The sequence below is a fragment of the Staurois parvus genome, unplaced genomic scaffold (assembly GCF_062004578.1).
Source record: "Staurois parvus isolate SC_StPar_1 unplaced genomic scaffold, SC_StPar_1.0 ptg000297l, whole genome shotgun sequence".
In the NCBI taxonomy this organism is placed as follows: domain Eukaryota; kingdom Metazoa; phylum Chordata; class Amphibia; order Anura; family Ranidae; genus Staurois; species Staurois parvus.
The window spans coordinates 3972350-3984741 of NW_028318093.1; the positions used below are offsets into that span (position 1 = coordinate 3972350).

General features: G+C 41.8%; 1 protein-coding gene across 3 annotated transcripts in view; it reads right to left on the minus strand.

Annotated features, from left to right (window-relative positions):
• The window catches only part of TRRAP (transformation/transcription domain associated protein), a 236450-nt gene that overhangs the window by 122078 nt on the left and 101980 nt on the right, over positions 1 to 12392 (minus strand). For all 3 annotated transcript variants that reach the window (XM_089682734.1, XM_089682733.1, XM_089682735.1), the window contains one exon: positions 5249 to 5374. In XM_089682734.1, coding sequence (XP_089538860.1) covers positions 5249 to 5374 — 126 coding nt within the window. The remainder of the gene's footprint in view (positions 1 to 5248; positions 5375 to 12392) is intronic.

Consider the following 12392-nt stretch of genomic DNA (forward strand, 5'->3'; position numbering starts at 1 on the left):
AGTTGATGCATAGAGCCATCCAGTAGCCAGAGTAAGGAGCATCAACCATGGAAGCTTTTGTCTGGTCTGGGTGCAGGTTGCCGATAAGACAGTATTAAGCGTGTATGGCCTATATAAGTGAGGCCTTTGACTCTGGTAAGCAATTTGTGTGCTCACTTGGTGGTAAAGGTGCACTGAGATAGGTGCAAGAGGCTGCGGTGGAATCACTAACTACTTGCCAACCACAGATAGCCGAATGACGGCTACACTGCGGCCGGCTAGTTCTGGGAGGGCGTCATATGACGTCCTCCCAGAACGCGCTCTCCTGCGCGCCCTCGGGGGCGCGCACCCGGCGATATCCGTGATCTCTGTGTCCTACGGACACAACTGATCACATGATGTGGTAAAAGGTCAATCACAGCGGCCTTTTACCACGTGATCAGCCATGTCCAATGACACGCTGATCACCGGGAAATGCAATTGCCGGTTCTCGGCTGCACTTTCCTCACGCTGTCAGATCGTGAGGAAAGTACTGCTGAGAACCGGCAGTTGTCAGAGCAAGGATCGGCACCGATCCTCAGGGCACTGATGATTAGTGCCCTGATGATCGGTGCCCAGCAGCACCACCCACCAGTTCCACCCATCTGTGCCGCCCACTAGCTCCGCCCACCTGTGCCCAGCAGTGCACCCACCTGTGCCCAGAAGTGCCCACCAGCGCCACCTACATGTGCCCAGAAGTGCCACCTACCTTTGCCCAGCAGTGCCACCCACCAGTGCCAATCAATGCAGCCCAGCAGTACTGCAAGTCAGTGCCACCAGTCAGTGCCTAGTGGTTGTGCCAGTCAGTGCCCAGCAGTTGCACCAGCCAATGCCTAGAAGGGCCGCCAGTCAGTGCCCAGCAGTGATGCCAGTCAGTGCCACCTATCAGTGCTGTCTATCATACCCATCATCAGTGCCGCCTATCCGTGACACCTCATCAGTGCCGCCTATCCATGACACCTCATTAGTGCTGCCTATCAGTGTCCTTCAGTGCTGCCTCATCAACGCACATCAGTGAAGGAGAAAAATTACCTGTTTGAAAAACTTTATAATAGAAACAAAGAAACTTTTTTTTTCACACTTTTTGTTTATAGCGCAAAAGTAAAGTGCCCAGCGGCGATTAAATACCACCAAAAGAAAGCTCTATTTGTGAGAAAAAAATGATAAAAATGTCATATGGGTACAATCTTGCATGACCGCGCAATTGTCAATCAAAGTGCGACAGCGCTGAAAGCTGAAAATTGGCCTGGTAAATAAGGGGGTATAAGTGCCCGGTAGGCAAGTGGTTAATAGATGACATCCTGATGGACTTTTTAATATGAAATTATAGCTTGTCCTGTTATTATTTATTTGCATTGTTTGTTTGTAGTATTGCATTAAACACTTTAATTTTTAAGTTCTATTGAACAAATTGTAATGCACTTAATGTGTTCATGAAATGTATACATCAATTACAGATCACTTTCATATACACTCACTAACCACTTTATTAGGTATACCTGTGCAATTGCTTGGTAACACAAATTGCTAATCAGCCAATCACAAGGAAGCAACTCAATGCATTTAGGCATCTAGACGTGGTGAAGACAACTTGCTGAAGTTCAAAATGAGCATCAGTATGGGGAAGAAAGAGGATTTAAGTGACTTTGGCTTGGTTGTTGGTGCCAGATGGGCTTATCTGAGTATTTAAAAAACTGCTGATCCACTGTGATTTTCATGCACAACCATCTCTAAGGTTTATAGAGAATGGTCCAAAAAAGAGAAATAATCCAGTGAACGGAAGTTGTGTGGACAGAAATGCCTTGATGAGGTCAGAGAAGAATGGGCATTCGATTTTAGCTGTGACATTCAGATGGCAGGGTCAGACTTTAGTGTAAACAACATGACAGCATGGATCCATCCTGCCTTGTATGGACGGTTCAGGCTGGTGATGGTGGTCTAATGGTGTGGGGGATATTTTCTTGGCACTAGCAAGGTGTACTTAATAAAGTGGCCGGTGAGTGTATATTTATTAGCAATGGTTTGCACTTTTTTTTAACACTGTCAGCTTTACGTTCTTTGTATCTGCCTGGAGTTTGGCTTTAAAAAGTATATAAAGCATAAAGTATGAAATGGTGCATGCTTTATAGGGTTTCCCTTTAAGTAATTGATTTCCTAAATCTAGAGTTTCTTTTTGAACAAGAGAGGTTTCACTAGAAGCCCTGAAAAGTAAGAAAGAAAAATCTAAAGTTTTATCTGAACCCCCCAGGAACAGCACTCAGGCTTCAATAGACATAATCAAGACAGCCGCTATATAGGAGTATTCTTTCTGATCAGTGTTGGAGCACTGCAGGTTCCTGAGCATTTGACCTTGAAGCACTTTCAAAGAACTGATTAAATTAAACTCGAATCTAAGTGTTTTCCACAATACACACTGACACCTGACAAACTGGCAACACTTTAAGTAAAATTACACCTGTCTGTAAAGATCACAGGGGAGGGCAATGAGGGACAGCTAGCATTTAAACCGTGCACAGCCTGGATTCTTATATGTGATATTATGCGTCTTTTATTGACAGATGTAATTCACAAATTCACAGCAGGAATAAGTGCATTAGGAACAGAAACTTAAATCACATACCAAAGTAAATTAACCAGTTCAAGTCCAGACACTTTTACCCCCTTCCTGTCCAGGCCAATTTTCAGCTTTCAGTGCTATCACACTTTGAATGACAATCCTGTACCCATATGAATTTTTTAGCATTTTTTTGAGACAGATAAAACTTTATTTTGGTGGTATTTACTCACCACTGGGATTTATGTTTTTTTGCTATATAAATGAAAAAGTCCAAAAATTTGAAAAAAAAGTGGATTTCTTACAAAATTTTGCAAATAAATAATCTTTCTTCATAAATCTTGGCCATAATTTCTTCAGTTATCTTTTTAGTAAAACAAAACAAAAAAAATAACAACCCAAATTAGTCTATAATCTAAAATTATAATTTTTCTAAATTGTTTTCACATTTTGATTTTATTTTTTTTATATTATTTGTTTTTTATTTTTAACATACTGTCACCATAGTGACACTTTACTACTTGTGGGGGGTGATGAAGATTTTTTTTTTTTACACTGATTGCTTTTACACCCATAAAGGCTGTAAAAGCAATAATTTATCCTTCTCTCCGACTGCATTCTTGCAGCCATTGAGAAATACTGTGTGAGCTGTGATTGGTCACAGCTTGTCACATGGTACAAGGCTGTTGTGAATAGCCTTGTACCATGTGATCTCTGTGATTTCACACGTAGTAAGCAATAATGTCAGAAGTGACATCTTGCTTACTACTATTCATGTGATCACTGATTGGGTAATCAGTGATCATGTGATTGAGACCTCACACAGAGGTCCCGTACAATGATCGGACACAGTGGGCACCAGATCGCGGTGCTCCCAGGGAGCACACACAAGCAGGGAAGCGGGGAGGACATTTATAAACGGCCACCCGCCCCTGCACTGCTCCCGTCCGGCCGTTTATATACATGGGCCGGACGGGAAGTGGTTAAAGAAACAAAATATTAACCTTCCCAAATAAGTTTACAAAGGAATATAGGTAATAATGGTAGAAAAAAAAAGCGTGCTAAACTTGGCAACTAAAGTGATTATAAAAAGTAACACTGAAAAAAAAAAAAAATAACAAACATGTCATACTTGCCTGCTCTGTGCAATGGTTTTACACAAAGCAGTTCCGATCCCCCTCTTTTCAGGTCTCCTGCTGGTGTTCCTGGCTCCTCTTCCCTGTCGCATGTCCACCATAGCAAGCCACTTGCTATTGGGGCACTTGTGCGAGCTTGCTAATGAGCCGGCTCTGTGTGTTCAAAGGCAAAGGTCCCGCTCCTTTACTTCCTCCTCACTGGCTATGTGTGACAGCAGGAGCCAATTGCTCTTGAGGATGGCACTTGGCGCAGTCTACGTTATGCGTTTCTGCTTTGTCTCTGAATGCTCAAATGGATCATTTTTTTCAACTATAGCAAGAACTTTCATTGACAATAAGTTTTTTATAAGTTGGTAAACTCTAGACAGCTAGACCTGTCAGTCCATGCAATTAAATCAAATGGAGGACAACCCAGTTTCTTCATACACTGCTACTGAAAGTCCTAACAGCCTGCTCCTCCAGAAGCATTGCCATGCATTTGGCTGCATTGATAAACTTCCATTCCTACCAAAACACTGAGGGTTATTTAGTAAGACTGGAGAGTACAAATGCTTAATTGAACAAGCTGAAGTTAGAAGCTGATAGGCTACCATGCACAGCTGCACCAGATTCTGTGTGCGCCAGTTTTACTAAATCTCCCCATTGTGTTGAAATGCATTTGAAAAAACTGTGGTATACCTCATTTTTAGTACTCTCACCCCAGTATTTCCACTCAAGTCAGTTTATTTGGGTTCTTAAAAAGTGCAAGGTAACAAAATGGCAATACATTGCCTGTTCACATTTTACAGAATGTATTAAGCCCGCACACACACTGATCGGGTACTGAATTTAAAGTGACACTAAAGTTTGTTTTTTGTTATTCTTTTTTCCCCCTAAAACAGCAAACATGTCTATACTTACCTGCTTTGTGCAGTGATTTTGCACAGAGCAGACCTCTTCTTTTCGGGTCCCCTCTCGAGCTCCTGGCTCCTCCTCCTAGAGCAATGCCCCCAGGGAAAGCCACTCGTTCTGGGGGAACCTCTGCGTACTCATCCCTGAGCTGTTGCTCTGTGCGTCCATAAGACACAGAGCTGCAGTTCAGGCCCTCCCCTCGCTAATTCCTCATTGGCTCACTGGCTGTGATTGACAGCAGCAGGACCCAATGGGCTCCCGTTGCTGTCTCAGCCAATGAGGAGGAAGAGTCCTCAGACAGCAAAGGCTGTTGAGAACAACACTGGATCAGAGGGGGCTCGGGTAATGATGGGGGGAGGGGGGCAGCACTGCACACAGAAGTTTTTTTTTACCTTCATGCATAGAATGCATAAAGGTAAAAAACCTTGAGCCTTTAGAACCACTTTATCTTTCAGTACAGGGCCGAAGGCTTCAGATAAAATAATAAATCCCAAATGCACATAAATCTAATGTTCGTTATTATTCATAGACAAGTGTTTTTCTTTCACACTGCTGCAGCCTGGTAAACTATCAGTCCTGTCCTGAATATATTGACCATGGTTAGTTAGCACAACATCCCACAAGCATTTATAATGAATTCAGCACTTACCAAAGAGCTGTGACGGGTTGGCATTTGTAGCTTTTTCATAATTAGTAAGACCTTCATAAATGACTTTGCCTACAGCTGCGTATAAGCATTCTAATTCCTCAAACTTGGATGCGACGCTTGAGGTACCTGAAATACAATGCAAAAAAAAAAAAAAGAAAGTGGAATGCAAACCCTTTTAACATTTCTTCCATGCACTTTTTTCCCACCATCAAAATAAAGAATGACAGAAGGAGAAGATAGAAAGTTATCAGCAGCTCAAGAATCATCAAACTCTGAAAGGCCTGTCAAGACAATGTACATCTACAGCAGTGTCAAGGAATAAATAGTAACCAGGGTGCAGAAAAATGAAGACAATGTTCTTTCTTCTGTGTCCTGTCATTGTAGCTGCATAAAAAGATGTCAATGTGCTCTATGGCTGTGCTCCCCACAAGCTAAAACTGATCCAAATGCCAATATTTATTTCTCCTAATGGAAAGAGCTTGAATCTGGCAAATGAAAATCCATCTACTCATATGCTATGTAGTTCTGGAAGTGCCCTCTTCACTTGTTTTAATTATGTCACTGTTGCAAGTCACAAGGTTCCCTAGGGAGGACAGCACAAGGTACAGTGACATCAATCTTTTTCCTTCCTAACTAAACCTATTCATGAAACAACTAGAGAGCTCTTTGCCCAAAAACCTGCAGACTTTAATTCACACTTACAGCTCTGTTCACAAGTGGTGGTGTTGTGGGAAAGAGAAAAAAGAGAAAAAGAATAGCGCTGTACTTCATACAGTGGATATAAAAAGTCAACAGAAACCTGACATTTTAACAGGGATATGTAATGTAAAAAAAACGAGACAAAGATAAATCATTTCAGAACGTTTTCCACTTTTAGTGTAACCTATAAACTGTACAACTTAGCTGAACAAACAACTGAAATCTTTTAGGTGGAGGGCAGTAAAAATAAAAAACTAAAATATTATAGTTGCATAAGTGTGCACACCCTTAATACTTTGTTGAAGTACCTTTTGATTTTATTCCAGCACTCAGTCTTTTTGGGTGCGAGTCTATCAGCATGGCACATCTTGATTTGGCCATATTTGCCCACTCTTCCTTGCACAAACGCTCCAAACCTGTCAGATTGTGAGGGCATCTCCTGTGCACAGCCCCCTTCAGATCACCCCACAGATTTTTGATCGGATGCAGGTCTGGGTTCTGGCTGGGCCATTCCAGAACTTTAATCTTCTTCTGGTGAAGCCATTCCTTTGTTGATTTGGATGTATGCTTTGGGTCGTTGTCATGCTGAAAGATGAAGTTCCTCTGCATGTTCAGCTTTCTAGCAGAAGCCTGAAGGTTTTGTGCCAATCTTGACTGGTATTTGGAACTGTTCATAATTCCCTCTACCCTAAGGACCCAGTTCCAGCTGAAGAAAAACAGCCCCAAAGCATGATGCTGCCACCACCATGCTTCAATGTTGGTATGGTGTTCTTTTGATGTGCAGTGTTGTTTTTGCACCAAACATATTTTTTGGAATTATGACCAAAAAGTTCAGCCTTGGTTTCATCAGACCATAACACATTTGACCGGGCTTGGATGTTTTTCTTAGTAAGAAAAGGCTTCCGTCTTGCCACTTTACCCCATAGCCCAGGATATATGAAGAATACAAGATTATTTTCACATGTTCCACACAGCCAGTACTTGTCAGATATTCCTGCAGCTCCTTTGATGTTGCTGTAGGCCTCTTGGCAGCCTCCTAGACCAGTTTTCTTCTTGTCTTTTCATCAATTTTGGAGGGATGTCCAGTTCTTAGTAATGTCACTGTTGCGCCATATTTTCTCCACTTGATGACTGTCTTCACTGTGTTCCATGGTACATCTAATGCCTTGGATTTTCTTTTGTACCCTTCTGCTGACTGATACCGTTTAACAATGAGATCCCTCTGATGCTTTGGAAACTCTCTGTGGAATATGGCTTTTGCGGTAGAATGCGAAAATGTCAGGAAAGACCTACTAGAAAAGCTGAACTTTATTTGGGGTTAATCAGAGGCACTTTAAATGATGGCAGGTGTGTACTGACTCCTATTTAACATGATTTTGAATGTGATTGCTTCAGTCTGAACACCACTACATTCCCAGTTATAAAAGGGTATGCACACTTATGCAACCACAGCATTTTAGTTTTTTAGTGTAAAAATGGAGAAGCGAGCGCTACACAAATGTGTCTATATGAGCCGCTAGAACACCAAAAAAAGGTAACCAACCAACCTTTTAGTAAACAAATGGAAAAAAGAGAGGGATCGGTGCAGCGCTTGAATTTATGAAAACATAAAATAAGTACTCGATGTAAATGCCCTAAGCATATAAGCAAAGGCAGAAAAAGAGAAAAATGAAAAATAAAAATAAAATGCAATACGCTGTTCAGTTAATAATGACAAATCATACAATAGTCCAAATTCCCATGTCAATTGCTGTAAGGAAACACAAACAGCAAGGAGTGCCTGGTTGGACCAAAGGGAATTCTGACGCCCATACTGAACCCTGGTAATTGTTGATTACGGTGAGACGGAGGATGATGTAGAGTGCGACCTGACCAGAACCCTATTGACCGAGATGTTTTGAAGATTTATATCTCTCTACATGCGTATTTTATACGCACTTCTGGCGAGTGCGCAATCTATTTGTTTTAAGGACCTTTACCTCTGAACTGCAACACATCCCTTACAGCAATTGACAGGGGAATTTGGACTATTGTATGATTTGTCATTATTAACTGAACAGTGGATTGCATTTTATTTGTATTTTTCTCTTTTTCTGCCTTTGCTTATATGCTTAGGACACTTACATCGAGTACTTATTTTATGTTTTCATAAATTCAAGCGCTGCACCGATCCCTCTCTTTTTTCCATTTTAGTTTTTTAGGTTTACTGCCCCCCCCCCCCAAAAAAAAGATTTCAGTTTGTTTTTCAATTGAATTGTACAGTTTATACGTCACGTTAAAGGTGGAAAAAGTTCTGAAACGATTTATCTTTGTTTAATTTTTTTACATCACAGAAACCTGACATTTTAACAGGGGTGTGTAGACTTTTTATATCCACTGCACTTCTCAAATAATTTGATCTTCCTTTCCCCACAGAAGGCCAGCACCATCTCAACTCAGGTATCATCCAGGATTATTACTTCTCGGCCTACCTTCTGGACTAGAGATGACACTCCTATAAGTCACTCATCCATAACATCATGACCACTGACAGGTGAAGTGAATAACATTGACGAACATCTTGTTACAATGGCATATACAGTGAAGGAAAGTATTAGATTCCCTGCTGATTTTGAATGTTTGCCCATTCACAAAGAAATGATCAGTCAAAAAATCGAATGGTAGGTGTATTGTAACACCGAGAGACAGAATAGCAACAAGACATTCGAAAGAAATGCATGTCTAACAAATTATAACCTGATTTTCATGTTCATGAGGGAAAAAAGTATTTCATCCCCTATCATTCAACAGGATTTCTGGCTACCAGGTGTCTTTCATACAGGTAACAAGCTGAGATTAGAAGCAGTCTATTAAAGGGAGTGCTGCTAATCTCATTTTGTTACCTGTATAAAAGACACCTGTCCACAGGAGCAATCAAACAATCAGATTCCAAACTCTCCACCATGGCAAAGACCAAAGAGCTGTCCAAGAATGTAAGGGACAAGATTGTAGACCTACACAAGGCTGGACTGGGCTACCAAACTATCGCCAAGCAGCTTGGTGAGAAGGTGACAACAGTTGGTGCAATCATTCACAAATGAAAGAAACACAAAACAACTGTCAGTCTTCCTAGGTCTGGTGCACCATGCAAGATCTCATCTTGTGGAGTGTCAATGATCATGAGAACAGTGAGGAATCATCCCAGAACTACAGGTGATGATCTTCTCAATGATCTTCAGGCAGCTGGGACCACAGTCACCAAGAAAACAATTATTAACACACTACGCCGACGAGTATTGAAATCCTGCAGTGCCCACAAGATCTCTCTGCTCAAGAAAGCACATGTCCAGGCCCGTCTGAAGTTTGCCACTGAACATCTGAATGATGCAGAGGAGGAATGGTTGAAAGTTTTGTGGTCAGATGAGACCAAAATTGAGCTCTTTGGCATCAACTCACCTCGCCGTGTTTGGAGGAGGGGAAATGCTGCCTATGACCCCAAGAACACCATCCCAACTGTCAAACATAGTGGTGGAAACATTCTGCTTTGGGGGTGTTTTTCTGCTAAGGGGACAGGACAACTGCACCGCATCAAAGGGACGATGGACGGGGCAATGTACCATCAAATCTTGGGTGAGAACCTTCTTCCCACAGCCAGGGCATTGAAAATGGGTCACAGATGGGTGTCGCAGCATGACAATGACGTAAAACACACTGCCAAGGCAACAAAGAAGTGGCTCAAGAAGAAGCACATGAAGGTCCTGGAGTGGCCTAGCCAGTCTCCAGACCTTAATCCGATTGAAAATCTGTGGAGGGAGCTGAAAGTTCAAATTGCCAAATGTCAGCCACCAAACCTTAATGACTTGGATAGGATCTGCCAAGAGAAGTGGGCCAAAATCCCTCCTGAGATGTGTGCAAACCTGGTGGCCAACTACAGGAAACGTCTGACCACTGTGATTGCCAACAAGGGATTTGCCACCAAGTACTAAGTCATGATTTGTGAAGGGGACCAAATACTTATTTCCCTCATGAACATGTAAATCAGTGCATAATTTGTTAGACATGCATTTCTTTTGAATTTTTTGTTGCTATTCTGTCTCTCAGTGTTACAGTACATCTACCATTCGATTTTTAGACTGATCATTTCTTTGTGAGTGGGCAAACATTCAAAATCAGCAGGGGATCAAATACTTATTTCCTTCACTGTATTAGGCAGCATTTGAACATATTGAGAGTTATTTACTACAACTGTAGAGTGCAAAATCTGGTGCAGCTCAGCAAAGAAACCAGTCAGTTTCCAGGTTTTACTGTCAAAGCATAATTGAACAAGCGGAAGTTAGTGGCTGACTGATTACCATGCACAGCTGCACCAGATTCTGAGTGCTCCAGTTTTAGTAAATCAACCCCATTGTCTCTGAAGTTGGAGTGTTGAAAAAAAAAAAAAAAAAAACAGGCCAGTGTAAGGATATGAGTGACTTTGACAAGGGCCAAATTACTACTACTGGGTCAGAGCAGCTCCAAAAACTGCAGTTCTTGTTGGATGTTTCCAGTCTGCAGTGGCCAGGACCTACCAAAAGTAGGTCCTGGCCACTGCAAACTAGCAAACCAAAAAAAGGGTCATGGACAGCCAAGGCTCGCTGATGCATATGGTGAGTGAAGGCTGGCCTGTGTAGTCTGATCCAACAGAAGAGCTACTGTAACTAAAACTGCCAAAAAAGTTAACGGTTCTAATAGAAAGGTATTAGGATACACAGTACATCGCAGTTTGCTGTGTATGTGGCAGCGTAGCCCCGCAGCCCCGTCTGGGTGCCCATGCTGACCCGTGTCCACAGCAAAAAGTGCTTACAATGGACACGTGAGAATCAGAACTGGAACACAAAAGCAATGGAAGAAAGTGGCTTGGGTCTGATTTAAGAATGGTTTGAGGAACCTAAACTACTTTGAGGTGTTGACTTGGCCTCCAAATTCTACAGATCTCAATTCAATTGAGCATCTGTGGGATGTGCTGGGTATAAGTCCGATTCATGGAGGCCAGCAATACCTTCAGAGTTTCCACTGGAGTCCATGCCTCGACAGGTTATGGTGGGTGGTCAAAATGTTTTGGGTGATCAATGTACATCCCAGTCCAGTAGCTTTTATTTGTGTATATATATATATTTAAAAACACATCCCTTGTAACAGCCTCGCATCTTGTTACAATGTATAATCTAAATAAGTGAGCACTGTGCAGAAGAGCCAAAGGAAATGGCTCATTTGCAGACCTGAAACCAATGACAACTTGCCAAAGACAGGATCTAGTGTTGCTCCCCTTATTGGCTTGATGAGCAAGGTGGGCTCTATAGCTGCAAAGGGACATTCTGCAGTACTTCTGTCACGCAGGAAACAAGGAAGCAGCAGCATGAATGGAGGTGCATATTTTCAGAATTTTAGTGATTCCGTCCCTGGTTTTTATCAGCAAGAGGATCACAAGCATGCCATTGTTCCTAAGGTAGTGCCTCATGTTTGCAGCAAAATAATACCTTTTTTCCCCAAGACTGCATCTCCTAAACCTAGGCACAATCATGTGACGTGAACATAATTTTTAGTTTTTGATTTTCAAGCTACATACCCCCGTGTTCACGCCTGGGAATATACTGTCACTCACTATTAAATAAAAGCAATGTTAAAACTTTGTATTCAGATCGGATTTTCAATATCTGCCAGATCATACTCCAGGGATTATATTATAACTCACTATTAAATAAAAGCAAAGTTAAAATTCTGTATTAGAATCTGATTTTCGAGATCTGTCAAATTATACTTCCTACACATTTCTTGGATTATATTATAACTTACTATTAAACAAAAGAAAAGTTACTTCTGTAATACAATCTGATATTTCAGATCAGATACATTTTATTTCCTACTCAGTACTGATATTCCTAGTTAGATCAAATTCAGTGCTCATATACATTGCTCAAAAAAAAAAACGAAAGGAACACTTTGAAAACACCTCAGATCACAATGGGGAAAAAAATCATGCTGGATATCTATACTGATATGGACTGGGTAATGTGTTAAAAACGTAAGGATGCGCCACCGTTTGGTGGAAATGAAAATGATCAACCTACAGAGGACTGAATTTAAAGCCCCCCCCCAAAAAAAAAAAACTGTGAAAAAATGATGCAGCAGGGTAGTCCATTTTGCTGAAATTTCATTGCAGTAACTGAAAATGGTACTCGGTAGTTTGTGTGGCCCCAATGTGCTTGTATGCATGCCTGACAATGTCGGGGCATGCTCCTAATGGACTACAGATGGTGTCTGGACCAGGGCATCACTGAGCTCCTGGACAGTCTGAGGTGCAACCTGGCAGTGTCAGATGGACCGAAACATGATATCCCAGAGGTGTTCTATTGGATTTAGGTCAGGCGAGCATGGGAGCATTGTAGTGCACCAGGAACCCAGGACCCGCTGCACCAGCATAGGGCCT